The following is a 27,981-nucleotide window of genomic DNA, read 5'->3' as shown; positions in this document are numbered from 1 at the left end:
AAATTGAGTTTTTGTTATTTATTACTCAGTGCATAGTGGACTATTCTCGTCAGTGAAAACGCAAATAGTCATTGGCTTCATTGTATCCTCGAGGTTAATTTGCTTGGAACTCATTTGCACACTGAAGATAAGTGGGGGCGAATATAACCTTAAAGATAGTGGCTTGATACACGCCTTGGAGCCTTGTCCTATTTCTTCTTTTTCTTTTCGAGTTCCGATCGTGTGTTCGAGATTTTTCTTACCGGAGTTTTGTACTAACAGCTTGTACTATTACCATCATTGCACTAAAATGAAAATGGCTTAAGATATCACGTGAGTTTAACACTTTTTTTTTCTAATGTAGTACTATTTTTATTATTTTCTAATCTTATATCTATATTTGACAAAAGTTATATATTTTGATACTCAAAAGTAACTTTTTAGTATTTAATTCAGGCTTCAAGATTGATTTGATAAAAATTAATTACTAATATTATTGGCTAATTATGAATTATTATCGAATCAATTATAAAGCTTAAATTAAACACTAAAAAATTAATAATATTACCTTAAAGTATCACAATATATAACTTTTATCAAATGTGAAAACCACATTAGATAAAAATGGCTTAATGACAAATTTGGCCACTAACGTTTACATGTTTTGTCAAAATGACCCTAATTGTATTTTCGAGCCTTTTTTAGCCATCAACCTTTGTTCCTTTTTTCAATTTGCTTTTTTTAACATATTTGATAAAAATATTGTTAAAAAAGTTGACGGAGATGATGTGGAATTTCATATGTGGAATATTTTTAATGAGATGTAATTTATTATTTAGGTAACCCAATAAGATAATTACATGAGGAAAATAATAAAATAAATAAATCATAAATTAAATTAAAAACAGCTTTTCTACTCAGAAACGAAATGTTCCAAATGCTCCTGAAAATTTTTGCTCCTATTGGACCATTTGTATCTATATGCATTAGGATCCCAATTCTTGGATCTCTCGGTCCGAGAAATCAAAATAAGAGGATCGGACCATTTCTTCTAACTCTTTTTCAAATTCGATAAATGTTGGTTGATCGTATATTTCATTATAATTCTATGATTCAGAATATCATCTCCTATTTGATCCCTTTGAATTCCATATTCGAAGTTACGATTAGATTGATTCTTTTTAATGACTCGATTCAATACATTTCTTATATATCCATAGGTGCTATATTGGATTTGAATCAGATTTCAGATCAATCTATCTTAATTGATTGCCTCCATTATGTTGTTGCTAGTAAATACCACTATTTTTTGTTTTGGATCTTCCAAATCATTTCGTAGGAGATCCGGACCCTTTTTTTTCTGATCCTTCGATAAAAAAATTTATTTTCTTCATAAAAAATAGGAGGTAGAGTCGATAAAGATTTCTTTTTCGATTCATCCCTGGAGTTTAATTTCATTTATGATTTATTTATTTCATTATTTTCCACATGTAATTATCTTATTGGGTTACCTAAATAATAAATTGCATCTCATTAAAAATATTCCACATGAAATTTCACATCATCTCTGTTAACTTTTTTAACGGTACTTTTATCAAATCTGTTGAAAAAAGCAAATTGAAAAAAGGAATAAAGGTTGATGGCTAAAAAAGGCTCAAAATACAATTAAGGTCATTTTGACAAAATATATAAACGTTAGTGGCCAAATTTATCATTAAACCGATAAAAAATAAAAGAGATATCGCATCAAATTGTGTATTAAGGTAATGAAAATTTGTTCCAAAAAAGTAAAATCATCTAAATGTGGGCCGCCTAACCCTTGCTTTAGGAAAAGGAGAACTGAATTGGGCCGAACATTGAAGGAAATTTGTCTCTTAATCCTTGATTTTTTTGGTTCATTGGTTCCGACTAGACCTGTCCATGGGCCGGGTCGGGTTCGGGCCGGACCCGGAAAAAGTTTTCGGCCCGTTTCCTAGACCCGGGCCCGGCCCGGCCCGAAATATGGGCTTGAAATTTTGTCCAGGCCCGGCTCGGGAAAAATATTATAAGCTCGATCTCGGCCCGGCCCGGCCTATTTTTTAATAAACATTAAAAAAATTATTTTAAAAATAAAAAAATAAAAAAATATTTTAAAAGTATTTTAAAAATAAAAAATAAAAATAAAAAATATATATTTATTATATTCGGGCCGGGCCAGGCCGGGCCAGGCCGGGCCAGGCCCATGGACAGGTCTAGTTCCGACCACCCCGTGTCCACGATTGTTTTGCACTTATAACACTACGTGGCAGCTTGTAATTGGATTTTTGTGAGTACCAAGAAGCGCGGGGCCTCAGGACAACGCATCAGGCTGGTGTTGGATGCATGGTTGATGAGAAACGGTGTCGTAGTTATATTCATTCTCAGGAGTAAAACTACAATAATTTGAGAACAGACCGGAAACGATCCGCAAAAATGGTGCACAGCGCCTATGATTCCTTCCAGCTCCTCACCGATTGTCCCACTAAGATCGACGCCATCGAATCCTACGGCTCGAAGCTGCTGCTGGGCTGCTCCGATGGTTCTCTTCGAATCTACGTTTCTGATTCCTCCGGCGCTGACCGATCTCCACCGTCCGACCCGCACGCGTTGCGGAAGGAACCTTACGCGCTGGAGAGAACCGTTGCAGGGTTTTCAAAGAAGCCTCTGATTTCAATGGAAGTACTGGAATCGAGAGAGCTACTGTTATCACTCTCTGAATCGATCGCGTTTCATCGGCTCCCCAATTTAGAGACCATTGCTGTGATCACCAAAGCTAAAGGCGCTAATGTCTACTCTTGGGATGACCGTAGAGGTTTTCTTTGCTTTGCTAGGCAAAAGAGAGTCTGTATTTTCAGGCACGACGGTAAATTCTTTGAATTTCTCCTGTTTTCTCTTTTTTAGTTACCAATGAATTAATGTTTCAACTCTTTTAATTTTTTAGTTTTTCAATTTATTTTTTCTATTAAAAAGGAAGGGAATAAAATCCAATGGTGTTTTTGAATGAAAATTGAAAAGCAAATAACAATTATTTTTTAAATGTACTATTTCTGTAAAACGAATGCATGTTTTTACTATAATCTAGACTAATTTATTACAATTAGTGTGACATTTGAATAATTTGCTTATTTTTAGTTAATTAGGGTTTTTCTATTTAACAACTTTTTGATTAATAAAAAAGCTAACAGCAATCAAACTAGCCATATTGATGCGATCTCTTGATTCAGATTTGGTAAATTTGTTTTGTATTGTCGGAATTAATGGTTATTGCCTGCCGACTGTTGAATGAAATTGATACGAAAATTAATGTGCAGGAGGGCGAGGGTTTGTGGAGGTGAAAGATTTTGGTGTACCAGATACTGTAAAGTCAATGTCATGGTGTGGTGAGAACATATGTCTAGGTATTAGAAAGGAATACATGATATTAAATGCCACAAATGGTGCGTTGTCAGAGGTGTTTTCTTCGGGGAAGATAGCACCACCTTTGGTCGTTGCTCTTCCCTCTGGGGAACTTATTCTTGGGAAGGTAACAACTTAGTTTCATAATTTATTTTAAACATTATGGATCTTTTAGCTAGCGAAGAGTAATAGCAAGTGTGGTTCCTGCTATCACTTAGGAAAATATTGGTGTCTTTGTGGATCAAAATGGAAAGCTTCTTCAAGCTGATAGGATATGTTGGTCAGAAGCTCCTGCTGTTGTTGTCATTCAGAAACCATATGCTATCGCTCTATTTCCTAGGCGTGTTGAGGTGGGTGTTACTAAATGCTAAAAGAAAGGGGTTTTTTGCTTGTCTTAATATTTAAGCACTTTCACTTATTTATGCTTTGCAGATTCGCTCTCTTCGAGTTCCTTATCCATTGATACAGACAATTGTACTCCCCGGTGCTCGTCGTCTTACGAAAAGTAACAATGCCGTTGTTGTAGCCTTAGAAAAGTCTGTTTATGGACTCTTTCCTGTTCCTCTTGGTGCACAGGTATTCCTATTTCCTAGTATACTTAAGAAGTTTAATGTTCTCTTATGGATCTTGATCCTTTTTCTTTATGCTTTAACATCACAGTTTGCCCTTATTTGAAGTTCTTTGATTATTGCATTAAAAGGTTCCAACTTGCATTGCAGATTGTCCAATTAACAGCATCTGGAAATTTTGAAGAAGCACTGGCCTTGTGTAAGCTGCTTCCACCAGAAGATGCAAGTCTTAGAGCTGCAAAGGAGGGCTCAATTCATATAAGGTGGATTTTTCCTCATTAGCAGTTATTGTTATGTGCGGTTATATCAAGTTGAATAAGAAATAGTGAATTATTCGCCAAGCTTATATTATCTTTAAAACCACATCATCATTGTAGTGCACATGGTCACACCTTTATTTTCTCAAGAAATCATAACAAAATACTGCATAAGAAACGTCTGTTTCTTACTTGAAAACTGTATTTTCCCTGGCATATGATCATAATTCAACTGGTTATTCAGGCTTATTGTATGTTCCTCAAGTGATACATTCTGGTTAAATGTTCATGTTTCGCAGATACGCTCATTATCTTTTTGACAATGGGTGCTATGAGGAAGCAATGGAGCACTTTTTGGCATCTCAAGTGGATATTACTTATGTTCTTTCTTTGTATCAGTCCATTGTTCTTCCCAAAACAACCGCAGTTCCAGAGCCAGAGAAGCTGGTGGACCTTTCTCTGGACGCTCCACAACTTTCACGAGGTTCATCTGGAATGTCAGATGATCTGGAAACCTTCCTTCCACAACTAGCAGAATCTGATGAGAATTCTGCGCTTGAGTTCAAGAAAATGAGCCATAATACTCTTATGGCTCTTATTAAGTTCCTACAGAAGAAGAGATACAGTATTGTAGAGAAGGCTGCTGCTGAGGGAACTGAAGAGGTAGTTTTAGATGCTGTTGGGGATAGTTTTACATCGTCAAGGTTTAAGAAATCAAATAAGGTGAGGCTAGTTTCACTTTTTGTAAATGACACTATGTTTTGTTACTGCGAAGCTTATTTTGTGATTCTATGTCAATTCATACATTAAAATTTGGATTTATGCAGGAGTGCAAATTCTTTTGACAAAAACCAACTAAAGTATTTGCAACTTCAATCATGATACGTTGATAAAAGAATCTTGCAATGATTTTCTGTTAATGTCCAATATCTTTTTCCTCCAAAATTGCAGAATATTTATATCTATTATATAAATTGATGATCTAACACTATGTTTTATCTCTTAGGGGCGTGGTAATGTTCCAATTAACTCAGCTGCTAGGGAGATGGCAGCTATACTGGATACAGCCCTCCTCCAAGCTCTGCTTCTTACCGGACAATCCTCAGCAGCTGTTGAATTGCTGAAAGGTCTTAACTATTGTGATGCAAAAATATGTGAGGAGATCCTTCATAAAGGGCATCATTATGCAGCTCTTTTAGAACTTTACAGAAGCAACTCCATGCATCGGGAGGCTCTAACACTTTTACATCAATTAGTAGAAGAGTCAAAATCAAACCAATTGCAGGCTGAACCCATCCAAAAGTTCAGTCCTGAGGCAATTATTGAATACCTCAAGGTCAGATTATTAGTTAGTAGGAAACTTGCTCTTATTACGTGTTGGGTTGGATGTGGTGGATAAAAGGAAACATAAAAGGACTAATATGAGAAGATAATGTTAATTTTGTTATGGCTTGATTTCTGGACCATATTCTGTTAGCACTATATATATAATTGATTTTATTTGATGCAATATTTATTCCGTGGTCAGAAGAACATGCTGTAATAAAACTTCTATATGCTGAGTACTTTGTCTTGTTTATTTGCAGCCTCTCTGTGGCACTGATCCCATGCTTGTACTTGAGTTCTCAATGCTTGTTCTTGAAAGCTGTCCAACACAAACCATTGAGCTTTTTTTGTCTGGAAATATTCCAGCAGACTTGGTCAACTCTTACTTGAAGCAGCATGCTCCAAACATGCAGGGCAGGTACTTGGAGCTTATGCTTGCCATGAATGAAAATGGGATCTCAGGGAATCTGCAAAATGAAATGGTAAAGCACTTTTTGTTTGTTATGAAACTAACTTATTTCAATTGTGTTCAAAGCCACTGGAGTTCTCATTGTTGCCATTTGCATTGGTGATAGTTCAGCTAATATTACTAGTAATGACTAATGTAGGTACAAATATATCTCTCTGAAGTACTTGAATGGTATTCAGAACTAAGTGCTCAACAGATATGGGATGAGAAGGCTTATTCTCCAACCAGGAAGAAACTATTGTCTGCATTGGAAAGCATCTCAGGATACAGTCCTGAGGCTTTGTTGAAACGTCTTCCTCCAGATGCTCTATTTGAAGAGCGTGCGAGTCTGTTGGGAAAAATGAACCAACATGAGCTTGCTCTATCACTATATGTTCATAAGGTAGTTTATGGCTTTGGTTCATTTGGTTTCCTTCTTAAGAAAGATGGCTAATATAAAAAGCTAAAAGTTGTTGAATATTTGATTGATCTAAGGTTACTACAGCTCATTTTGTTAAAACAGTTGCATAGGTATTATTAGTTCATTGATACCCCCAACTCCCCCCCCCCAATTTTTTTTTTTTAAATTACTTGTTCTTCATTGCTAATATGCTCCTAGTAAATTGATTTCTCTTTATCTTGATAGCTTAATGTACCTGAACTGGCACTGGCCTATTGCGATCGGGTTTATGAGTCATCTGGTGATCAACCACCAGCAAAATCTTCTGGCAATATATACCTCACTCTGTTACAGATATATCTGAATCCTCAAAAGACAACCAAGAACTTTGAAAAGAGAATTACAAATTTAGTATCATCCCCAAACGCAAGCATCCCGAAGATTAGTTCAGCAACTTCATTTAAAGGTAGAGGAGGACGAAAGAAAATTGCCTCAATAGAAGGTGCAGAAGATATGCGTATTAGTCCCAGTAATACTGATAGTAGTAGGAGTGATGGTGATGCTGATGCTGAAGAATCTAATGAGGAAGGAGGTTCTTCTATCATGCTTGATCAGGTACTTGATCTTTTGAGCCGAAGGTGGGATAGAATCAATGGAGCTCAGGCACTTAGACTGTTACCCAGGGAGACTAAACTACAGGTATGTCCTAAAATCTTGTGTCAATTACAAAGCTCCCGATGCAGTTGCATCTTAGTGTATATAATCATTGATATTTAACTTGTCTTCTGCCTGCAGAACTTGCTTCCATTTCTTGGACCTCTTCTGAAAAAATCCAGTGAAGCATACAGGAACTTCTCTGTTATCAAGAGCTTGAGGCAGAGTGAGAACCTACAGGTACGTAAATTGTTTAAGTGCATAAAATAACTTGTATACTATACATCGTCATAAATGTTGTTGGCTCCTTGGAAAGTACTCTCTTCTTTATTTTCTTTCATTCAAGCATCTATCTGAAGTCGTATTTGAAACAGGTGAAGGATGAACTCTACAACCAACGAAAAGCTGTAGTGAAGATATCGAGTGACAGTATGTGCTCTCTCTGCAACAAGAAACTGGGAACAAGTGTATTTGCCGTCTATCCAAATGGGACAACACTGGTCCACTTTGTTTGTTTTAGAGATTCACAAAGTATGAAAGCAGTATCCAAAGTCTCACAACTAAGGAAGCGATGATTTTGAGTCTCTCCATACAGTGGGACGTATGGCTATTATTTATCACAAGATGACACTCAAATGCCTAGAATCAGTTTTGGAGGCATTTATTATTTCTAAGAGTTTTAACTTGTGAATGGTGAAAGAAAGCAATGCTTCAAGTGTGACTAGGCCACCAGCAACAGGAAAGGGAGCATGGCTGTCATTTGTGTGAATGTAGATTCTAGTATACTTTTTTTTCCTCTTTCCCTATTGTTTCAAAGACTTCATTCCAGGTACTCCCGATGGATGATCAACATGGGTTTTGGTACTTTTGCTGTAAGCACAATCACAGTATATTGGGTTTGGTGTAAAAATGCTGTTCATTAGATTTCAATTTTATCGCTCTCAGTCCAGTTTAAAAGTTCTAACACTGATGCTGGCAAGGAAGTGTTGTACCGGAGGCAGGAAGCAACCAGTCAAGAATTTGAACTCTGAAATGAAACAACAGAACAGAAATGCGTAAGAAATCGAACTTAATTATCAACTTAATTAACCATAACCTTGTCGGCAATCTTTGGTCAATTCAAACTCCTTTTAGCATTTTAGCTTTTTCCCAGCAAAGACATAAACAACTACTCCAAGTCTAGATCCCTCCTTCGGAGGTTCAGTGTGTATGGTTTCGACATCAAAAAACTTGTTCGCTTTCTTGAAAAATACAGATTCCTTTTTCCACCTTCTCGAGTGTGCCATAATGAAAGCCATCTTTTCACATCCTCCGTTCAACAGAAAACGTAGCGTTTGGATCAACGGCTCGAACAAATGAGCATGATAAACCACGTCGGACGCCAAAACAATATCAAATTCCCGCCCAATAACCTTCAAGTCATCATCCTCTCCCCACCTCAATGGAGCCACGTTGACGGTCCCACCTTTTCGAGCTACTACGTCAGCGTTCGCGTCAACGTTGAATTGAAGGTTGGGGACGACTTGTGGCAAGTCTGTCACCGTCACATTAGCTCCGAACATCACGGCTGCGGAAATTCCGACGAGCCCAGTACCGGACCCTAGCTCAAGGATTTTCAGTTTCCGATCATCATTACCTCCACTGGTGGACAAATCAGTTAGGAGGTTTTTGTTGGGGTAACGGCGGTGGTTTTCAAGGAGCGTAACAAGCGTCGTAGCGGCTGGCCAAAGCTGGAAAGAAATCCCTTCCGAAGGAAGCTGCCTAATCACCACCGTTGACTCGATCGAACGGATACAATGTTGTTGCAGTTGTTGCGTCACTGCACCGTCACCTAGCATGGTAAGGCTCTTCCCTTCATCTTCTTCACCAGGCAAGATCATTTCAGGGGGATTTATATAGTCTTCATCGTCTTCTTGTGTAGCCATTTCTTTTGGACTCCGTTGCTTTAGCGCCGCCAATGTCACAGAGTTCTTCCCTCCATTTTCAAAGCTAGTTTGCTTATTAGGGCTCGTCCAGGGCAAAGTCTACGACTGGATTATTATATTATTTAAGTTAAAATACGTTATAAATCTCTATATTTTTTTTTGTAAAATTTTAAATATAGTCCTTTTAATTTTATTTGTAAGAATTTAATTTATTTTTTAGAATTCAAAATTTAAGTCTAAATATTAACATTATTAATTTTGTTGTATAACATTTTGAAATAAAAAAAAAATTTACTTGATAGCATATAACTAAAAAAATGACGTAATAAACTAGAATTTAACAAAAAAATAGCAATGTTTGAATTATACTTGTATTTTTTAATTTAAAAAGTAAAAAGGTTAAATTGTAATTGTATGAAAATTATAGACTTTTTTCTTTGTCGAGAGAAGTATATAGATTTAGGGTGTGTTTGGGTGAGAAATTTGTAAAATAATTTCATTTGTATCAAGATTTTCAAAATTCTAAATATATATTGAAAATTTTCAAAATTTTTGAGTAATTTTAAGAGGAAATTTTTATAGCTCAATTTTTTTTTAAATTCCACTTAAATAGGTGTTTTTCAAAATTCTTTCTAATTTTATTTGATTAATACATATTATCCCACTATAAGATAAAAACTTAAACTACAAAAAAATTATTTTTACTTCATTATAATATATATTTTAAATTTTATTATATTAAAACTATTTATAAAATTTTACAAAGATAACAATATTTATATTGAATGTTTTTATATTATTTATTTTTAATATAATTATTATTTTTTATAATTATTTTTAAATTTATAAAATTCCATTAACCTAGTTTTTTTTTTCTAAATCAATTATTTATCCAAATAAAATAATTAAAAATCTTAAAATTCTTCATTTAAGCATGTTGTTAGAGAATATATTAACCTATTATTTATTTGCCAATTTCTTAATTTGTCTAGTTACGTTATTACTCCGTTGCTTACGCTGGGAGATTTTTTTTTTTTAAGTAGCGAGATTTTCAATTATTTTTAAATTTACTTAATTAATTAACCTTTTAAAATAATAATTATCTTTAATTAAAAGAATGTTAGAATATAATTATTCATACATTATATAAAAAATTATAAAATTTAAATATGCAAATAATTTTTTAAATACATCATTTACAAATTTAACAATAATGAAGTACACTTGTATTATAATGATGATGTGGTAACCTTTTTTTTAATAAATGGGTACAAAAGCTGAATCAGACCGGATCATATGAGCATTTTCATTTAATATTTAAAGAGGTTGTAATAATAAATTTAGTTTTTAATGTTGATTTAGTTATAATTTTTTTTATTTTTAAAATTTAGTTAAAATCTTTTTTATTAAAAAATTGATTGGATTTTTAAAATTTTAATGGCATTGACGTGACAAGTGGCAACTCGCAGTTCATGTATACTTCATAAAAAAATAAAAAATATATATAAAAATATTCAACAATTTTTTTAAAAAAATTTAAAAGATTATCCACATTACAATGAAATACATGTAGATTGTTATGTGAACTGTCACACGGTGCCATTAAAATTTAACAGTACATAAAAAAATAATTTAACTAAAACTTAAAAATTAAAAACCAAAGTGATGAAGAAAAGAGTTAAAGCCAATATGACAAAATAAGTAAATATTAAGGGTTAACTTTGCCAATCATATATGTGAAATTTGTCGAGAGAGTAACCCATTAAAATTCCAACAGTACAAAAATTTATTTAAGCTCAACTAACTCAACTTATTGCAAACTCTCTCATGCAACTATAAAGATTCAACTCTCCTACCAAAATTTTCTCTTGTAAAAACTTAGGGCAAATTAATAAAATAGTTTGTTTACAACATAAAAACACTCGTAAATATTCCTAACAATGAATGGATATGTTTTTGATACATTAGAAAAAATACAAAACAACTTAAAAATGAAGCAAACTCGAACTCGAAATGTCCTCTTGGAAGAACAGGATGAGACTCGTTGCTGGTTCCAACAACTCTACCACACCCTCCACCACATCTTAAGCTAACCCAGCAAAATGATCTACACATCGGTAGCTTGATTGAAATGAAAGTGAAATGGTAGTTAGATATGTTTGATGTGGTGGCATGAATGAAACTTGAATTGGTAGATTGAAATAGAAGTGCTTATAATGCTTTATGTTGGTATCCAATGTGAGTGCAATGGATGAAAAATTTTGATGTTGAAATGGTGCCAATGAGGCATATTGGTTAGAAGTTTAGGCAATGTTTTAAAGTGTATTTTGACATGTTTGAATAGGTACATCATTGAGTATAAGCATTGGCATGCGTTTGGAATGTTTGAGTTAGGTAAATTCCATGTAAAGTCACTTTATGTTGCACACGGTCTAGTACATGGCCTTGTGTCTCCACACAAGCTAGTGACACATCCGTGTGACCATTGTAGGAGGTTAATTTTTGTTCCACACGGTCTCAGTTAGATACACATCCTAGCCACACAGTCGTGTGAAATTTTGTTGAATTGTTTTATTTTAATCCACACGGCTTTAGTGAGATACACGGCTTGGATGTACGGTCGTGTGACCCTTATTTACTAAAATTTCCATACTTTTTGTTAAGTTTACAATTAAGTCCTTACATGTTTCCGGATTGATTTAAGGGCTTTCGTAAGCCTGTTTGAGACCCGATTTGACTATAAATGGTATGAAATGTTTGCATGTAACCTTTTAAGTTTAAACATGTTTACGAATGTTGTAACACCCCTAACCCATATCCGTCGCTGGAATAGGATTAAAGAACATTACATGAGTTTACAGAACAATTTCAGTTAATTCATGTCAATTACTATTCATATCAGAAACCAATCATATTTAATCATAATGTCCCTTGAATGGGCCCTCGAGACCCAATTTATGCTTTAGAAACAAGTTGGGACTAAATCAGGAACTCAGAGAATTTTTCGCAAAATTTCAAAATTTTTCTTAGGTGTAAGGGACACACACCCTTGTGGCTAGGCCGTGTGAGCCACACGGTCAAGTGACACACCCGTGTCTCAGGCTGTATGGGCATTCGATGTGAGGCACACGACCGTGTCCTAGCCTGTGTCCATACCCGTGTAACTCTCTGACTTGGGTTAAATGGCCAGCCACACGCTCGTGTTTTAGGCCGTGTGAACAATTTAATTTTCAAAAATTAGGTGCAGGGGTCATACGGCCAAGTCACACGCCCATGTGTTAGGCTGTGTGACACACATGGCTGAGATACACGTCTGTGTCTCTGTCTGTATGAGCAATTCGAATCATTCTGTTTCTTAAAATTTAATATGCAAGGGACACACGGCCAAACCACATGCTCGTGCACATGGTCGTGTGTCACACACGGCTGAGACCCACACCCGTGTGGACAAAATAAGACTATTTTCGAGCCTCATTTCTCACCAAAATTTGCTTTGCACCTACATTAGCATTTTAACACATTCCCAAACCAATTCAAAACATTTAAATCAAGCCAAAACCAATTCTTATGCATGACATATCATCACATATTTTCAAGTGACCAACTTACCAAATTGGTCAAATATTCATTTAAGCATATTTATACCTAATATGTATATCAATTCAAGCACACAACACATATCAACATAATATGGTCTCATCCACATATACATCAAAACTTACCATCACTAGCCATTTCAATGGCTAATTACAACCAAATATTAATATGCCATCATTTGGTCAATTTAACCTATACATGCCATTATACCAAGGGAAATTTTACTAATTATACCAAGGGAAATTTTACTAATTATACCAAAATGAACTGAAGGATAGTGTGATCTTGCTCCGACCCGCTTCTAACTTTTACGAGCTTCCGAGTACTATAAAACAGAGGAAATAAGACAGAGTAAGCATATTATGCTTAGTAAGTTTGTATAACGAAAAATCAACTTACCAATCATTTATATTTAAGATAAGCATACAAAATTTATCCAAAGAAATTTGGCAATTTGTCTAAACACATATAATCTCAAGAAACTTGTTAGTCAGATATTACATATAAACATCAAGAATCAAGGATGAGCTCATCATGTAATAACTTTCATAAACATGTGCGTTTCATATTATATTTCCATATAACATGTGCATTTCCATAACAAATCATTTAAGTTCAATTTAACCATGTTAGAGCTTTACCCGTTGAATTTATTTGAAATATCGATGGATACACATGTAGTACACTTGAAGTGTACAAAACTGTAATCCGTCAACTCATATTCAGGGGTACCCATTAGGGAACATAATCAGGAAGCACTCTCTCGAGCCATATAACAGGATGCTCATGTAAGCCATGTAACAAGAAGCTTATCTGGGCTATAACAGGAAACTCATAAGAGTTTAAAACAGGAAGCTCATTGAGCTTAATAGGTAACTCCGAAGGGTTATTATCAGGGAGCTCCGGATAGCCATATAACAGGAAGTTCAAGCGAGCCATATCAGAAAGCTCATGAAGAGTCATATATCGGGACGCTCATAAGAGCTACGGTATGTCTGCAATACATGTAGGATCAATACTGATCATATAACAGGACGCTCACAAAGAGCTGCGGTATTTCCGCAACACATGCAGGATCAATACCGATCAGGATGCTCGTAGGAACCATGTAACAAGAAGCTCGAGAGGGCTTATAACAGGACGCTCTTTCGAGCTATAGTGTGTCCGCAACATATGCAGTACCACATCTAATACGGGAAATCTTGTATCCATCAAATTTTATTTATTCAAATGGGACTTAACGTTTATTGGGTATTATTGGATATGTGACTGATTTTCATACATAAGACATTTATACAATTCACACATATACAACATTCAATTCAAACATATTAATATACATAATTTAGTTACACGAGCTTACCTCGATAATTGTTCGTGTTCGTAGGCTACTAATCTAATACTTTTTATTTTCCTCGATCCAATTCCAAACTAGGTCTAACCGGATCTATATGGGTAAATTTAACTCATTTTAATAAAATTCACATTCAATTTTATCCAATTCACATCCTAGGAAAAATTATCATTTTGTTCCTATACTTTTAATAAATGGCGATTTCGTCTCTAGGCTCGGAAAATGAAATTCATGAAATTTAATCCTTATTCCAAGCCTAACCAAAATTTTCATATAACATTTACAGCCCATTTATTTCACAAAATTCAAAATTTTTTATAAATTTTACATATTTTCAATTTAGTCCTAAAATCACAATTTCATGAAAATTTCCTTTCCAAAAGTTGTTTATCTATCAATAACCTTTCATTTTCTACCATGAATTTCAAATTTTCAACATACTCATCCATGAAAAAAATTTTATACTTTGATAACTTTGCAAATTGATCCCCAAAATAGATAGATTAGGCTAGTACGATCTCGAAAATATAAAAATTACTAAAAATGTGACAATAATTCATACCTAATTGAGCCAAAACAACTTGCTTGAACTCACTTTCTCTTAGCTAGGGTTTCCATGTATTTTAATTTGGGGAAGATGATGAAATAAGATGATTTTAGCTTATTTCCATCTTTAATTAATTTAATTTCCAATTTATTCTTTTTCTTTTTCTAATTTTCCATGGTTGAATCATCATAAATATCTACTAACTCCATTTAATGGTCTAATTGCCATATAAGGACCTCAAATTTTAAATTCTATAGTTATTTAATCCTTTTAACTACTAGAACTCAACTTTTTTATTTTATGCAATTTGGTCCTTTCTATAATTAAACATGTAATCGGTAAAATTTTCGCAACAAAAATTTCATACGTTATTTCTATCATAATGCAGAACATGCAATAATATTAAAATAATTTTTCTTTCCAACTCGAATTTGTGGTCCCGAAACCACTGTTTCGATTTCACTGAAAACGGACTGTTACAAATGTTATATGTTTCGTTATCTATTGTGGCATCCTATAGCTCGGGTCCAGCAACCAGATCAGATTAAGGGGTGTTACAAAACACATCTCGCACAATGATTTCAATACCAGTCAATGCACAATATCCATTGGCACTATTATGGTCATGTGTTTGTAACCTCTTTTTATAAGTACTGTCAGAGCCAAGCCATTGAGCTCCTAGAAGTGGCCACACTTCCACTCATATAGGTAGATCCCATCAAGAGTGTTCTCGTAATTTTAACACTCTAACATATCTATGTTATAGGTTTATTAAGAGTATGATACTCATTCTTCCCCTATCATTACAAGTACATATCACTTTTTATCTTGGGATGATATATTATATATTATTTTATAGTGCTAGCAATCACATATTAATGATGTACTTTGTCTCATTGAACTCAAGACTTGAAGTTATTTCAAGCGTTGTGTTAAGTTTCCATCATGGGTGACTCAAATTTTATAGACTTGTACCTCATCCTTAAATTTCAAATTTTCAACATAGCTATGTTAATTATCTATACCACATGGTGAAACTTTATATTTATTTGTGTCTTGAAATTCAAAAGACCAACATCATCCCCACCATGTTTAATTACCCATTCTTTCGCAAAAGAATGCTATCAAGGATATCCTTTCTACTATTGTCAAACTATAGTGATCATTTTATCTTTTCTTATCATGACAATTTCATAATTGACTACTTTATTTATTTCTTAATATCCAAGAAATTAATTTCATAATCACCAAATATATGAAATTATACATCATTTATTTTTCACCAAGTAAGTTGTTGTAAAGAGGCCCCAAATCCCTTGTAAAATTAGACAACATATTTGCTATTTGTCATAGCTTCTTTTCAAAGTCAATACATGACTTTAAAACTTTTTATTTTTATTTTTATTTTTTACATTCATAGTCGAATAACATTATTTTTCTCAACACACCATATATAGACAAGGGTGTAACATACATAGTCATATTAAAGAACCATCAATTGTCCAATCAAGTGACTATTAAATCATACATTTATTCACCTTTCACCATGGACATTATCAATTATTTTCTGACTATGATCAAAATCATGTTCATCACATGAATGGGTCAAATAACATTGATATTTCTATTTCATACTTACGAGATCTTTGATTCATGGCTTCCAAAATAAATTTCAAATTTTACTACATCACAAATTTTTATAGAACCACGAAATTATAGATCATATCCAAGCCATATATTAAAAAAAAACACATGCACCATCGTAAATATGCAAAATATGATCTTGATTTCAAATATTTGATTATCATGTTATATATTCTCACTAAAAGATTTGGTACCTATTCAATTTTATTATATAAGCCAATGTTTTCCACTATTCTACATTGACTAGAAAAATTGACCATGCATATGTATATGACTTATTTCATTTCTAGTCAAAACCACTTCTGACCCAAACTTAATAGCATAGAATAAAAAATGTGCAATCATATATAAAACTCATTAAGCTTATGGTTATTTAACAAAAATAACAACCAAAATTATTTATATTATATGGAAAATGATGTTTCACCAATATAATCCAAATGTTAGTTTTTAATATCATGATTTAAATTAAAAAGTAAATTCATATATCAAATTTAATATATATCATAAAAAATAACTAATATTTTTTTACTAAAAAATTCACTCACAAATTGGATGGAATGAATTACATTTCAATTCTTTAAACTTATTGTTTATTTATAATACACTAATAGGTGCATAAGTGACTTTTTAAATGACATCACTTTTCAAATTACACTTTTTGGTTTCAAGAGATCATTTCAACTCAACCTTTTGAAAGTAACTGTTGAATTCAATAACACAACTTTTTGACTTAGAAAGGTTTTCCCGATTGGTCATAATGCTTCTATTAGATAGAAACATGTTTAACAAATATTTGAACCATGCCATCACTATTCAAAATAAAAATATTGTTTTGATGCATTAATAGATCATTTCCCAACCGTGCATTTTTATTCCATTCATGCATTCTATCCATCTTCTTTCTTTTTTTTTGTTGCATGATATATTTTACATAATTTTATATCAATCATAATCATGCATCTTAAAAAGTTATGTAGACAATGAACTAGCATTTTTTTTTGTTAAATAATTGATGCATGAAACACTCACTTCTTTTGCATAATGCAAATCAATAAATAAATAAAAATTAAAATTCAATTCATGGAATAAGAGTAAAATAACAAATTTAACATACCATTTATTGCAATAAAGATTTTTTCTATATCAAAATTTGACAAGATCATTGACCTTGATGCAATCACATTGGTCAATATCCATCCTCATGGTACCATGCTTGTAATGGCATGTGAATGCACAATGAATAGACAAATTTTCTTTAATTTCTCATACATTGTAAAAATAGAGCTTTAAAATTGTTGGAGTGTAGGGATAAAATGAACTTATGAGAAATTAACAAAAACTTCAAGGCGTGTATCCATGTCACTTTTTTTAATGTTTTATTTGCCCCTATCTATATTATAGTATGTAAAAAAAGTTACTGACAAATGAACCCCGATGATACAATAAAACCCAATGACTATCTACATTTTTCATTGACGGACAGTCCACTGAGCACTGAACGGAGCATAGTAAGGATATCAATTTCTATAAAGAATTTTTGTAGTAATTCTTTATAAAACAATTTAGAAATATAAAATATGGTGGGGGAATAAAAGAAGCTTTATTTCTGTTTTTTTTTTTTAAGTGTGTCACACAAATAAGATTTTACTCTATTTATAAATTTTAACGGATAAAATAAAAAGAAAAAGAAGAAGCGAATATTTGTATCTGAAGCTCTATCTTCAGAAAAATTGGAGTTTGTTCCTTTCCCAGGGAGAAGATCTATTTCCTTGTGCTTTTTTGGCAATACTATAAAAGATATTCATAATTAAGGTGATTAGTGGTTTAGAAGAATTTTGTACAGGTATTGAACATTTGATTAGTGAAAACGATTTAAGAGTGAGTGGTTTTTTAACAACTAAACGTTTGGAGTTAACTACAAATAAAATGCTGTTACTGAAGCCCAATCATGCTTTAATTAAGCCACCATGTACATGGCCTACCAGAAAGTCGTGCAATTTTTTTTTTTAATATCAACCAATTTTCGATTAAATATATTCCAGAAATAAACTTTGAGAATGGGTAGGAGTTAATTGAAATATATAGTTTTGTTTAAAATTTTCCTTTGAATTACTTTTACTATTTTATTATTTGTCCATCATATTCAGTGGCGGAGCCAAAAGGACTGGTAAGGGTTTCAGTTTCCCCTAAAATAAAATAAAAAATTCATTTAGATCTTTTTTTTAGAATTTATAAAATTTTAAACTAGTAATGATAAAATTATACTTTGACTCTCAAAGATTATAAAAATTAGACTTAATCCTTTAAAAATTATAAAGATAAAAACTATTAAAATGATAAAATTATATTTTTACTATCATAAAAATATACAATTTATTTCTAATCCAAAAAAAATTCTCATTGATCAAATTATATTTGTAATTTTCTTAATATATATAATTGACTTATTCAGATATATGTGTGTGAGCAAGGCAAGCCCACCGAAAGCATAAAAATGAACAGCAAGCGGAGTCCAAAGCAGAAAATATAGGACGCATCCATCGAAAGGCACAAAATATAAGATTGTAGGCACAAAAATATTACAAATTACTTAGATTTCTAATCTATTACTGTGCTCTCAAATGAAGAATTATAACATTTTATACCAATCAGATTCAGGCTAGTCAAGCATGTAAATCCGCGAGGCAACATCTTGCACCAACCAATCGAATCCCTCAAGAAGCCCTTCACCAGTGTATGCACTACACCCTACAATTTTCCAATGCCGAGTTTTATCCATAGATTCCAGGTTCAGCACCTGCACAGCACAATTTTATGACCAAACTCAATGGGCGGGGGGTAGTTCAAAGTACATGACTTTAAAAAATATTCACATGCCTACAGCAAACCAGCATTTCAAATACTAGTTTTAGTGGCAGGAAAATCTGTGAACTAGAAGCCAAAAGAAAAGCTCATACTGTGAAATTTAGTCTCCAATCATGCATTTATACGAAACCTTTCTAGCAAACATGCAACACATCCGAACACAACATGCGCAAAATAACTTTGGGTCCTTCATAAATTAAGAACTAAACATCGCATTCTCAGTTTTGCAGTCTAACAAACAAAGACAGAGACAACGAAATTAAAAAATTAACAAGCTGAAGAAGTACTTAATTATCAACTAGTAATCTTACTTTAGCAATTTCAGCTGGTGTAAGAGCACCTTTTATGTCCTGTTTGTTAGCTAGTATCAACAAGGATGCTCCTGATAACCTCTGCAACACAAAGAAAGCATAAGCCCCAGTTTACATTGCACGGCATTAGCTTGCAAGTTTTCGTTTTCTAATATTTATTGCAGCAACCTCAAACTGTTATAGTAAGATGGATAGCTTCACCGAAATGAATATAAGACGTGCATTTGATGGGGAAAAAACAAGTCAAATTAACATCTTACCTCTTCCTTTAGAAGATTACCCAGTTCCATTTTGCAATCATCTAATCTTCTAAGATCTGAGCTATCAACAACCCAAACCAAACCATCAGTTTGCTCAAAATAGTTCCTCCAATACGATCTTATAGTTCTTTGACCACCTACATCCCATATATTCAAAGTATATCTGCCGAAACCCAAAACCAAATCTAATTCAACATTACAAATCATAAATATAATGAAGAAAACTAAAACAAGAAACAACCCAAAATTTTTTATTTTCAAACACTTGGTGAGCTCAGGTGGTTAATGATTAGAAATTGTTAAAAAATGCGAAAGTTTTACTTCTGGTATGTGATGGTTTTGATGTTGAAGCCAAGAGTGGGACTAATTACGCTTGTATCCTCTCCGTTAATCTTCAAAACAATTGTGGTCTTCCCTGAATTATCAAGTCCACTGCGCCAACAATTCGGTATAATTATGAATACAAATTATCGAATGAACAAAAAAAAGAAAAAATTGAAGGGAGAGAAAAATGTGAAACTTACACCATAAGGATTCGCATTTCCTTTTCTTTTCTCTTGATTTTCCGAATGATACTAAGAAGTCCCATTTCTTCTGCTTACGGCAAAGATAGAAAGAAACTAAGAAAATTTTCGATTGATCTGCAGATCGAGAAATTTTGGTTTCAAGATTTTGCGGAGAAGTTGATATATAGCGCAGCACTGTCCTTTGGACGATATTGTTTCGGGATTAAAAAGAAAAAAAAAAGAGTACATTCCATTTTTTCATTTTCCCTCATTTTTATCTCCTGTTCTTGGTGATTAATTTAGTGATTTGTATTTTAACTAGATCATTGGACGTCCACAAAGTGAGTAAAAGAAAATTTATGTAAAAAATTATATTTGAAAATTAAATAATATTTAAAGAAATGATTTTTTTTCTTTGTAAAAAAAAAAAAAAGCTAATCCTTTCAAAAAGAAAAGGTTTCGATTGTGTAGATAGTGGATAAGTTTTAATTGGGTAAAACATTTCTTCAAGTCTTTCTTAATTTCTGTATTAAGCAAATTAATCCTTTAAAAAAGCAACTAACTACGATTAATAATTATATCAATGATTTTCATCAATTTACCCTAATGGAAGAAAAAGATAAAACAAAAAAGATACATATCTAAGATTTCTTTTAAGATATATACACAAATTAGATGCTTGAACATTTGATAATTGATACATAAATGCTTAAAAAATAAGCATTGAACTAGCTTGTCAAGTTTCATTAACATCTATTTCCACATTCGTTTCATTTATGTTTTCACTATTTAATTTTTAAAAAACAAAAAGCAAAAAACCTAAGAAATCTCCCCTTGCATAAAACCTTAACTCCTGTATCAAGACAGAAAAAGAAAAATTAACTCATTTTTTCCATTAAGATATACCCTCTGTTTTTAACCTTTGTCCTGCAATTACATCAGCATTTTACAAAGTAAATTCTAGCAATGAAAACCATTAAATATAACAACAAGATTGAAGGGTTTTGCTATATCAGTTAGCCAGGGCAACGGCTCTGGAGATTGGTGATCTATGCTACCAAAATTGAACACTGCTTTCCCTTACTCCACCCTATGCTGGCACCTCGTGTTTTCAGCTACCAAGGGTGGGTGTCCTAATTTTTTTTCCCCTTAACTCGAAAGCCTGGGAGCCTTGAGCAGATAAACATCTCTCACAAATCCTTTCCCCAGTTCACCTATATTTCTCAACAAATCAACCGGATATTTTCCGTCCGTCTCTTCCTCTTCTCGTTCTCGTTTCTTCCAAAAGTATATGTATAAAATTAGAATTCAAAACAATTTGCAGATTGTTTTACATCACAAAATACTATCATTCAGAAAAACAATGCGTCATTCATCTTACCTTTGACCGTTCCCATGTTAGACCGATAGCATCACCTCCTAATGAATCATACCATAACTTCAATCTGTTGGAGAACCCTTTCTACGGAAGTAAAGAATATGTAAGCACAAAAGATTGAGATGCTAAGATTGACATCTAAGCTTTTTTCTTAAATACTTACCTCTACATCTCCAACAAAGCACCTTAGTGGATCAAAGTTTACCATTAGCTTGGTTTTAAGTTGCTCTAAGCTACTACCCTTCATATCAGAAGGCAATAGGAAGGGGTGGAAACAAGTGCTAGCATTGCCATGAGCCACATGCCGCCCTGACCAGAACAGTATTTATATTACTAATGATTCCACAGGAAGAAATTGATAAAATCAAACTAATATAATAGTGGTGAAAACTGAAAACCTTTGCCTCCAAGGAATATACCTTGGTCCAGTTCAGATGTGAAGAGGAGACGTTTTGGGTAAGGTAATCTATCTCCATGGAGAAGTATTACAGCATCATAGAGGCTCAGTGGAGTTCGGAGAAGGCACTGCAAGCCAAAAATGGCCAATATAAGTATAGGTTTAGAAACAATGCAATAGCAGAAAAACAGGAATGGAATACCAAAAGTCAATAACTGTATAATGCACCTCCCATCCACGGGAATCAGTCTGATTTTGCAATATGAGTTTTGTCAACAAGCTTGCACTGCTTCGAGCATAAGCCGCCAACCTTTTGAGCTCCTTTTGCATAAAAAAGAACACATTAGTTAAAAGATATAAGCAGTTCTACTACTACTAGTACTAAAGCCTGAAGGTAAATGGAGTTAATGCAACCAAATTCAATTCAAAGGGATCACTAACCAATGGATTTGGTGAGCATCTAGTCCAAGCTTCAGATGCCTTGTCATAAGCAGTAGCCAGGAACATGGCCTTGCTTTCGTTTTGGGTGTTTTCTTCATAAGCTTTTCTACTTTGCGTAAAGTTATCCTAGACAAGCAGTGTACAAATTAGTTGCTGCTTAATAAAGAACACACATGAAAGAAAAACATCATATACTCTTAATAATTAATCATTTTCCGAACTGCAAAACTTACATCAATCTCTTTCTCATCATTTTGGCTCAGATCACCATTTATATCAACAACCAATGGAGAAAAAGCCCAATCATGTTCAGCTAGTAGTCGCAAGAACCTAATATTCAAGGTATAAAAAAGGGAAAAGCAAAGGAACATTAACTGTCAGTTTATGTAGTCCCTTCACAGCAGTTTCAAAGTGTTGCTGAATCAATCAACAGCAAAGAGCTATATACGTCACCTGACAATGTCTATAAAATAGGATACATCCTAATCATTTTATAATTATAGTAATTGTAACTTCAATATATTGCAATAGCAAATCCCATATTAAATCAAAACTAGAAATTTATATTCAAGCACAGCTTAACCATACAACATAATGTGGTTAAGTATGGCACAGGTTTACTACCTTATTTGCATAAAATAAGAAAACTTCAAGATCTATTTCAAATGAAACTTCAAAGTGACAGAGAGAAGTCAACCTTAAAAATCCAGTGATCCGCGAACAGGGAACATTAAATGGTAGAGGCTTCAAAAAGAGGTAGGCAACTAATAGCTCAGCAGCCTCTTCTGCCAAGCAAGCTGAAAAGAGATGTGAAGCAAGCCACCGTTTTGCAAGCCTTCGCAAACATTAAAACAAAATCAACATGATTAAGGATTCAGAATCTTTTCTTTCAACCAGATAAAATAAATTTCAATAATTAAATCCAAAAGAAAGAACTCTACAAACTAAAACGAGTCAATTTGGCACCTAACAACCGGCCCAAATATCGGGTAACGAAACTGTAATCCATTTATCATGCTTGCATGTTGACTACGAACAAAAAGCATTTTATCAGCAGATGAAACCCGCTTCATTTGGTCACCTCCAACTACAAAGAAAGGAAATCTGTAACTCTACATGACAATAGTTCAAGAATAAAGAATTCATGTATCAGGATGAGAGTTCATACTTTCTTTATTCACCAGGCTTAGGCCTCTCTCATGCAAAATTCTAAGACGAAATGCATATCCATCCATGAAAACATCCACATCTTCCTCAGTAACAGTACATGTTATCCCCCAGTTATCCTGAAGACTGCCGTAACACTTCATTAACTAGATTTTTCAAAAAAAAAAAAGAAACATTTTGATATATTTAACATAGCATAGCCTAGGGATAAATGCTGCTATAATGACTTACCTTTCTGCAATTTTCAGAAGGAAAACTGATTTAGTTTTCTCAATTAAGACATCATCCATTGGCCAATTCCCAGAACCTTCCAACTAAATCATCAGAAATAAAAATAAATAAAAAATAATTCAACTGTTTGAATATGATGAAAGAGGGGGAAAATGACTTGACGAAATAATAACATGCCTGAATCATAACTTCAAGTGACTGAACACAGAATGGGGTCAAATTATGTAACCTTGCCACATCCACCTTTTTACTTGCCAGAGGATGAGGTTCAGGAGGAAATACAGAAGTAAACCTGAAGGCTGCGAATGTAATAAATTATGCCAAAAATCATGACTGCTTATTCAAACAGAAGGAACCAGTTTATCCTTTGCTTCAAAGCGCATGCAGAATATATCCCTTAGAGCCCAACCGCAGCAAAATTCCACAAAAGATTTAGAAAAGATCATAAAAGGATAAGCTTTTATAATTAAAAAAAAATACCAGAATCAAGAGGCTGCACACTAGATATCTTCAAGGGAACATCTTCAATAGAACGCAATCGTTTAGACAATTCTTCAAAAGTTCCAAGCAGTTTTGCAGAATGTGATACCGGGTCTGAGAAAATGATATCAATGCATGCATTGCATGAATAACCACAGAAGGAAAAAACAAACAAACAAACAAAAAAGAGCAAGCATTTAATGGTTAATACGATTACCTTTACCATCATGTAGCAAACAGAAATCAAGCTGATCCACTACTGGGACAATATCCTTTTTCGATAAAGAAAGATGGCGTCCCAGTAAAAACTCAATAATTCTTTTTAAAATGAGATGTCTTGTCCCCTGCTTGCTCTCCCATACTACAAAAAAGGGAGTAGCAGTCAAGCTAAACTTTCCAATTTGGATTGAAGAATGGAGTCTGAAGGGGCAATTACACAACTTAATTCTCAAATCAGCCAATACAGGACCATTACTTTCTCACCTGTGCTTTCTGCAATTTTACCATCTTGAAATCTCCGAAGCTCAGCCTTCTCACCCCAAAATTTTCGAAACATGAGAGCCTGTTGCAGGAAAATGAAGATTAGTCCAAACTAGATGATTCGAGCAATCAACACAAACTTATCAATAAAAAGAAATGAAAACAATACCTCGTCTTTCTTTTCAGCATTTGGGCCAATATCTACAACCCTAAAAGCCTTCTCTACAGAGCTCACTGAAATTCCAACAAATAATGGCTCACTATCAAGTGCTGATAAGCCCTGGATTCATGACCTAGGATTAGAAGTAGAACTATAAAAAATTTTAAAAAATTAAAGTCAATCATAGATTCTGTACATTTTCAACATTAAAGTCCGAATAAGTGTTCCTCCAAATAACACGAATAAACTTTGCTCTATCAGTCAATCCTTGATTAAGCAGACTGTGTACATCCTGCTCATACACTCTCCAACATTCCTCATCCAAGCAAAATCCCAGAGAATAAACCTCACTATTTCCTTTCAAGTTCAATCTGATAAGTACAAAGATGTAAATAGTCATTACAAAGAGGTAAAAATAGTGATAGATTGCCTTCAATAAGCATCAAAAACACAAGTAGCGACAAGAATGCATCAATTGAAAGAGTGGTTGCTTCAAACAGCTAGGCTCCAAGAAAAAGATGCATTCAGTAAGATAACAAATTATTTACTTCAAAATTTGAAAAAATATATATATCAAATAACAACGGCAAGTTGATCAGGGAAAAAGCATAATCTCTTTCTTTGTTGATTCTATCAGACCAAAACAGAATGTAAATATAAATAAATAATATCTGGTATAAAGACCTTCTAAATGCTCAAACACAATTATTTTATAACAATAAACAGAAGGAAGCAAACTAATTACAGTTTACAACCTATCATTTTCTTTGAGACAAGACGAAACAAAGAAGGAGCCATCAACTTATTGATGCATACCTAATGCAATAATCGTATTTAGCAGCATTGTCAATCTTGGTTGTGAAAATTTCCTCAAATCCACCATCTCTGCATTTTTCTAAACACCTAAGTGTTAACGCAACTTCATCTTGTAGCTGATTGTAGGAGGAAAATATACTTCGTATTAGAATTCCATCCAATCAGAATAAATCAGAAACTTAAAATTTGTCTTCAGTTATAGAAGTAAAGTCAAATATAGACATGGAATCTTTTGAAGAGTGACATAATTTTAGAAAATCGTCATATAGGTCTTCCAACCATAATCACAAGAGGATACCTCAGGATAAGCAACACTTGATATTCTGAATGCCAAATTGAAGCGGGTTAAAGAATTAAGCTGCTCATTTCCCTGTTCAAAAACCCAAGGAATTAACACAATATGTATTGTACATCCATGTAAAAATACAAGGTAAGAAGGTTAAATCGGAAACTCATGAACTAATTAGCATCTCCAACCAACATTATGTTACATCTTAAAAAGTATCTAATAACGGTAAAATTTAATAGCATAAAACATTTACAAGGATAGCTTTTCAAGGATCATATACCAAAAAGTATGAAAGCCAATGAAAATCACAACAGACCTTAGAAGAAACATTCTGGTCTGACATTGGAAAGTAAAGTCCATGCTTCCACAATGGTTGAGTTTCTGTGGAACAAAAACAATTTGAATTTCTAACTAAATTTGATGATTAGTGTTCCTCTACAGGTATATATTAAATGCTAAAAGCATACCAATAAATTTCAATGTGGCACGAAATATCCCCATTGGCATCATATCACGGTTAATCTTATTTTTGGCCACAAGGTACGACACTATAATAGATATTAGAAACCCATTTAAGCAATCATGAACATATATCGAACTTCTCAACCGAGCCCAGACCTGCACCAACAATATACCAAAATTTCAGATGCAATGCCATGAAAACTCAATGTTTAAAATGCTTCAAGTATATGGCATAATACCTTCAGCAAGATTAAGGCCTCTCCCAATTCCTTCCATCCAGAAAATGTTTTCTTAATAAAATTTGACTTCTCCTCTAAATACATGTCTTCCAATATGCTACAATTATATATTGGTGTAGGCTGAGGATCATCCCCTTCATAAGATTTATAGACATATATTATCAGTATGAAGAGATGGACATTCACCGTACAGCTCAAGGGTGGGGGGAGGGAGGGAAGAACTAATGGCCATGTATTACCTGCATTCAGAGCTCGTACATTGTTCCGCTTCATGTTCAACTTGGAAAGATCAAATAGGGATGTTGCTGTGGGAATTATTCTTATAAAAAGCCCAGGAACTTCACCAAGGTTTGCAGCTACAATGCCATTATTTAAATTTGACTAAATCAGGGATTTGTTCGAAAGTTTAGGGAACTGTCAACTTGTGATAACATGACAAAGGTGATTTTATTGGGAACTCAAGTAAGAAACAAACCTGGATAGACAACCAATACAGGTTTCCTAGCCTCGTTTTGCAAAGCAGACCATTCAACCTTCTGAATTGATGAAGAGGATTTCAAGTGCTTCTTTATAACACAGAGGTAAAGGCACCTTTTAGCATGATACCGGTAATTTAGGTAGTCTTTCTCGTGGAAACATTCCTGCCATATTTTAAAAATTGTTAAACAGCAGCACCTTTGACTTCGTATCAATGTAATAATCTGACCGATTTAAAGCCATGGTAATAATTTCGAATTCATCAAACGAAAAACAAAATTCAAGCATTTTAAGTAATGCTAAGCAAAATTGAACGCAATAAACTAAATTATGAATTGACTTCTTAAATGCTACACGTTAAATATATGCATTACAATAGAATACTAAAGTGAATAAAACATTGCAAATTGTAAATAATCTTACCTTTGGTAAGCGGAGGAGAAGATCGATATTAACATCTGGTTTTGCTATGCAGCCTATTGAATAACTACCACCAATTTCAATAGACTTCGGCTTCTTAAATTTAAATTCGGCTTTGTCTGCACCAATATCTCTCACAAAACCTGGAGCCCAATCCGCGGTAACCTTCAAAAATCTTCCATCACTATTCCCTTCCATCTATTTATGAAAAAGAAACCAAAAACAGAACTAATTAAATAAAAATTTAAATACCTGAAGGCCTTCAGGAATTTTATCTATGGCGGATTTGATGGCGGAAACGGTGTCGTCGACGAGCTTGGTAAGTAGAGACGAACATTCGAGACGAGCCTCCTTTAATAACTCTTGAACTTTGAAGTCCATAGAGTCAATGCAAGTTTCAGTCTCCATTGCTACTTGTGTAAAGAGATGAGAGTTGGCCAGCTAGGGTTTAAGTCGAGAGCAGGGTTTAAACTTTAAAGTTGAAC

General features: G+C 33.6%; 4 protein-coding genes across 6 annotated transcripts; 1 reads left to right on the top strand and 3 right to left on the bottom strand.

Moving 5' to 3' along the window:
- Positions 1–2,284: 2,284 nt before the first annotated feature.
- Positions 2,285–7,977, top strand: LOC107913068 (vacuolar sorting protein 39). Its single transcript, XM_016841511.2, has 12 exons — positions 2,285–2,860; positions 3,309–3,520; positions 3,612–3,743; positions 3,826–3,969; positions 4,113–4,225; positions 4,519–4,942; positions 5,226–5,555; positions 5,806–6,027; positions 6,154–6,396; positions 6,640–7,092; positions 7,189–7,287; positions 7,422–7,977. Exons 1-12 carry the CDS (start codon positions 2,431–2,433, stop codon positions 7,620–7,622), a joined length of 3,003 nt encoding a protein of 1,000 aa, XP_016697000.2. The 5' UTR covers positions 2,285–2,430; the 3' UTR covers positions 7,623–7,977.
- LOC107913070 (protein N-lysine methyltransferase METTL21A) lies at positions 7,671–8,972 on the bottom strand. Its single transcript, XM_016841512.2, has one exon. The coding sequence runs from the start codon at positions 8,970–8,972 to the stop codon at positions 8,178–8,180; it is 795 nt and encodes a 264-aa protein (XP_016697001.1). The 3' UTR covers positions 7,671–8,177.
- A 9,660-nt stretch (positions 8,973–18,632) lies between these two features.
- LOC107913071 (ADP-ribosylation factor-like protein 2) lies at positions 18,633–20,370 on the bottom strand. The gene is made up of 5 exons (XM_016841513.2): positions 20,078–20,370; positions 19,875–19,985; positions 19,554–19,716; positions 19,294–19,374; positions 18,633–18,914 (listed from the first exon to the last, which is right to left on the bottom strand). Exons 1-5 carry the CDS (start codon positions 20,140–20,142, stop codon positions 18,777–18,779), a joined length of 558 nt encoding a protein of 185 aa, XP_016697002.1. The 5' UTR covers positions 20,143–20,370; the 3' UTR covers positions 18,633–18,776.
- Positions 20,371–20,931: 561 nt separating this feature from the next.
- LOC107913072 (nucleolar protein 6) lies at positions 20,932–27,981 on the bottom strand. 3 transcript variants are annotated; one of them, XM_016841514.2, is made up of 26 exons: positions 27,749–27,980; positions 27,500–27,661; positions 27,075–27,240; positions 26,839–26,955; positions 26,600–26,733; positions 26,366–26,516; positions 26,215–26,279; positions 25,908–25,979; positions 25,610–25,725; positions 24,990–25,164; positions 24,803–24,913; positions 24,637–24,715; positions 24,371–24,514; positions 24,154–24,267; positions 23,851–23,972; positions 23,674–23,756; positions 23,444–23,568; positions 23,242–23,362; positions 22,973–23,110; positions 22,509–22,605; positions 22,276–22,401; positions 22,051–22,155; positions 21,857–21,962; positions 21,601–21,746; positions 21,441–21,521; positions 20,932–21,337 (listed from the first exon to the last, which is right to left on the bottom strand). In XM_016841514.2, exons 1-26 carry the CDS (start codon positions 27,902–27,904, stop codon positions 21,209–21,211), a joined length of 3,141 nt encoding a protein of 1,046 aa, XP_016697003.1. In that variant the 5' UTR covers positions 27,905–27,980; the 3' UTR covers positions 20,932–21,208. The 3 variants fall into 3 exon arrangements, 2 of the variants coding, with proteins under 2 accessions (XP_016697003.1, XP_016697005.1); XM_016841516.2 differs by having other exon boundaries at positions 22,063–22,155; XR_005921257.1 differs by lacking the exons at positions 20,932–21,337; positions 21,441–21,521 and having other exon boundaries at positions 21,603–21,746; positions 22,037–22,155; positions 27,749–27,981.

This window comes from Gossypium hirsutum, chromosome D11 (genome assembly GCF_007990345.1).
Source record: "Gossypium hirsutum isolate 1008001.06 chromosome D11, Gossypium_hirsutum_v2.1, whole genome shotgun sequence".
Classification (NCBI taxonomy): domain Eukaryota; kingdom Viridiplantae; phylum Streptophyta; class Magnoliopsida; order Malvales; family Malvaceae; genus Gossypium; species Gossypium hirsutum.
This window is presented reverse-complemented; position numbering and strand designations above follow the sequence as displayed.

Excerpts from the sequence above, each read along its gene's own strand:
- LOC107913070 (XM_016841512.2), bottom strand. The coding sequence starts at position 8,972 with ATGGCTACACAAGAAGACGATGAAGACTATATAAATCCCCCTGAAATG.
- LOC107913071 (XM_016841513.2), bottom strand. The coding sequence starts at position 20,142 with ATGGGACTTCTTAGTATCATTCGGAAAATCAAGAGAAAAGAAAAGGAA. Across the intron at positions 19,375-19,553 it reads GTAATCTTCTAAAGGAAGAG|AGGTTATCAGGAGCATCCTT; the intron begins GTAAGATGTTAA and ends TTTGTGTTGCAG. Across the intron at positions 18,915-19,293 it reads CACCAGCTGAAATTGCTAAA|GTGCTGAACCTGGAATCTAT; the intron begins GTAAGATTACTA and ends TGTGCTGTGCAG.
- LOC107913068 (XM_016841511.2), top strand. The coding sequence starts at position 2,431 with ATGGTGCACAGCGCCTATGATTCCTTCCAGCTCCTCACCGATTGTCCC. Across the intron at positions 3,521-3,611 it reads GGGAACTTATTCTTGGGAAG|GAAAATATTGGTGTCTTTGT; the intron begins GTAACAACTTAG and ends GCTATCACTTAG. Across the intron at positions 4,226-4,518 it reads GAGGGCTCAATTCATATAAG|ATACGCTCATTATCTTTTTG; the intron begins GTGGATTTTTCC and ends CATGTTTCGCAG.
- LOC107913072 (XM_016841514.2), bottom strand. The coding sequence starts at position 27,904 with ATGGAGACTGAAACTTGCATTGACTCTATGGACTTCAAAGTTCAAGAG. Across the intron at positions 23,757-23,850 it reads CACTTGAAGTTATGATTCAG|TTGGAAGGTTCTGGGAATTG; the intron begins GCATGTTATTAT and ends CTGATGATTTAG. Across the intron at positions 22,402-22,508 it reads ATGATGAGAAAGAGATTGAT|GATAACTTTACGCAAAGTAG; the intron begins GTAAGTTTTGCA and ends CTGCTTGTCTAG.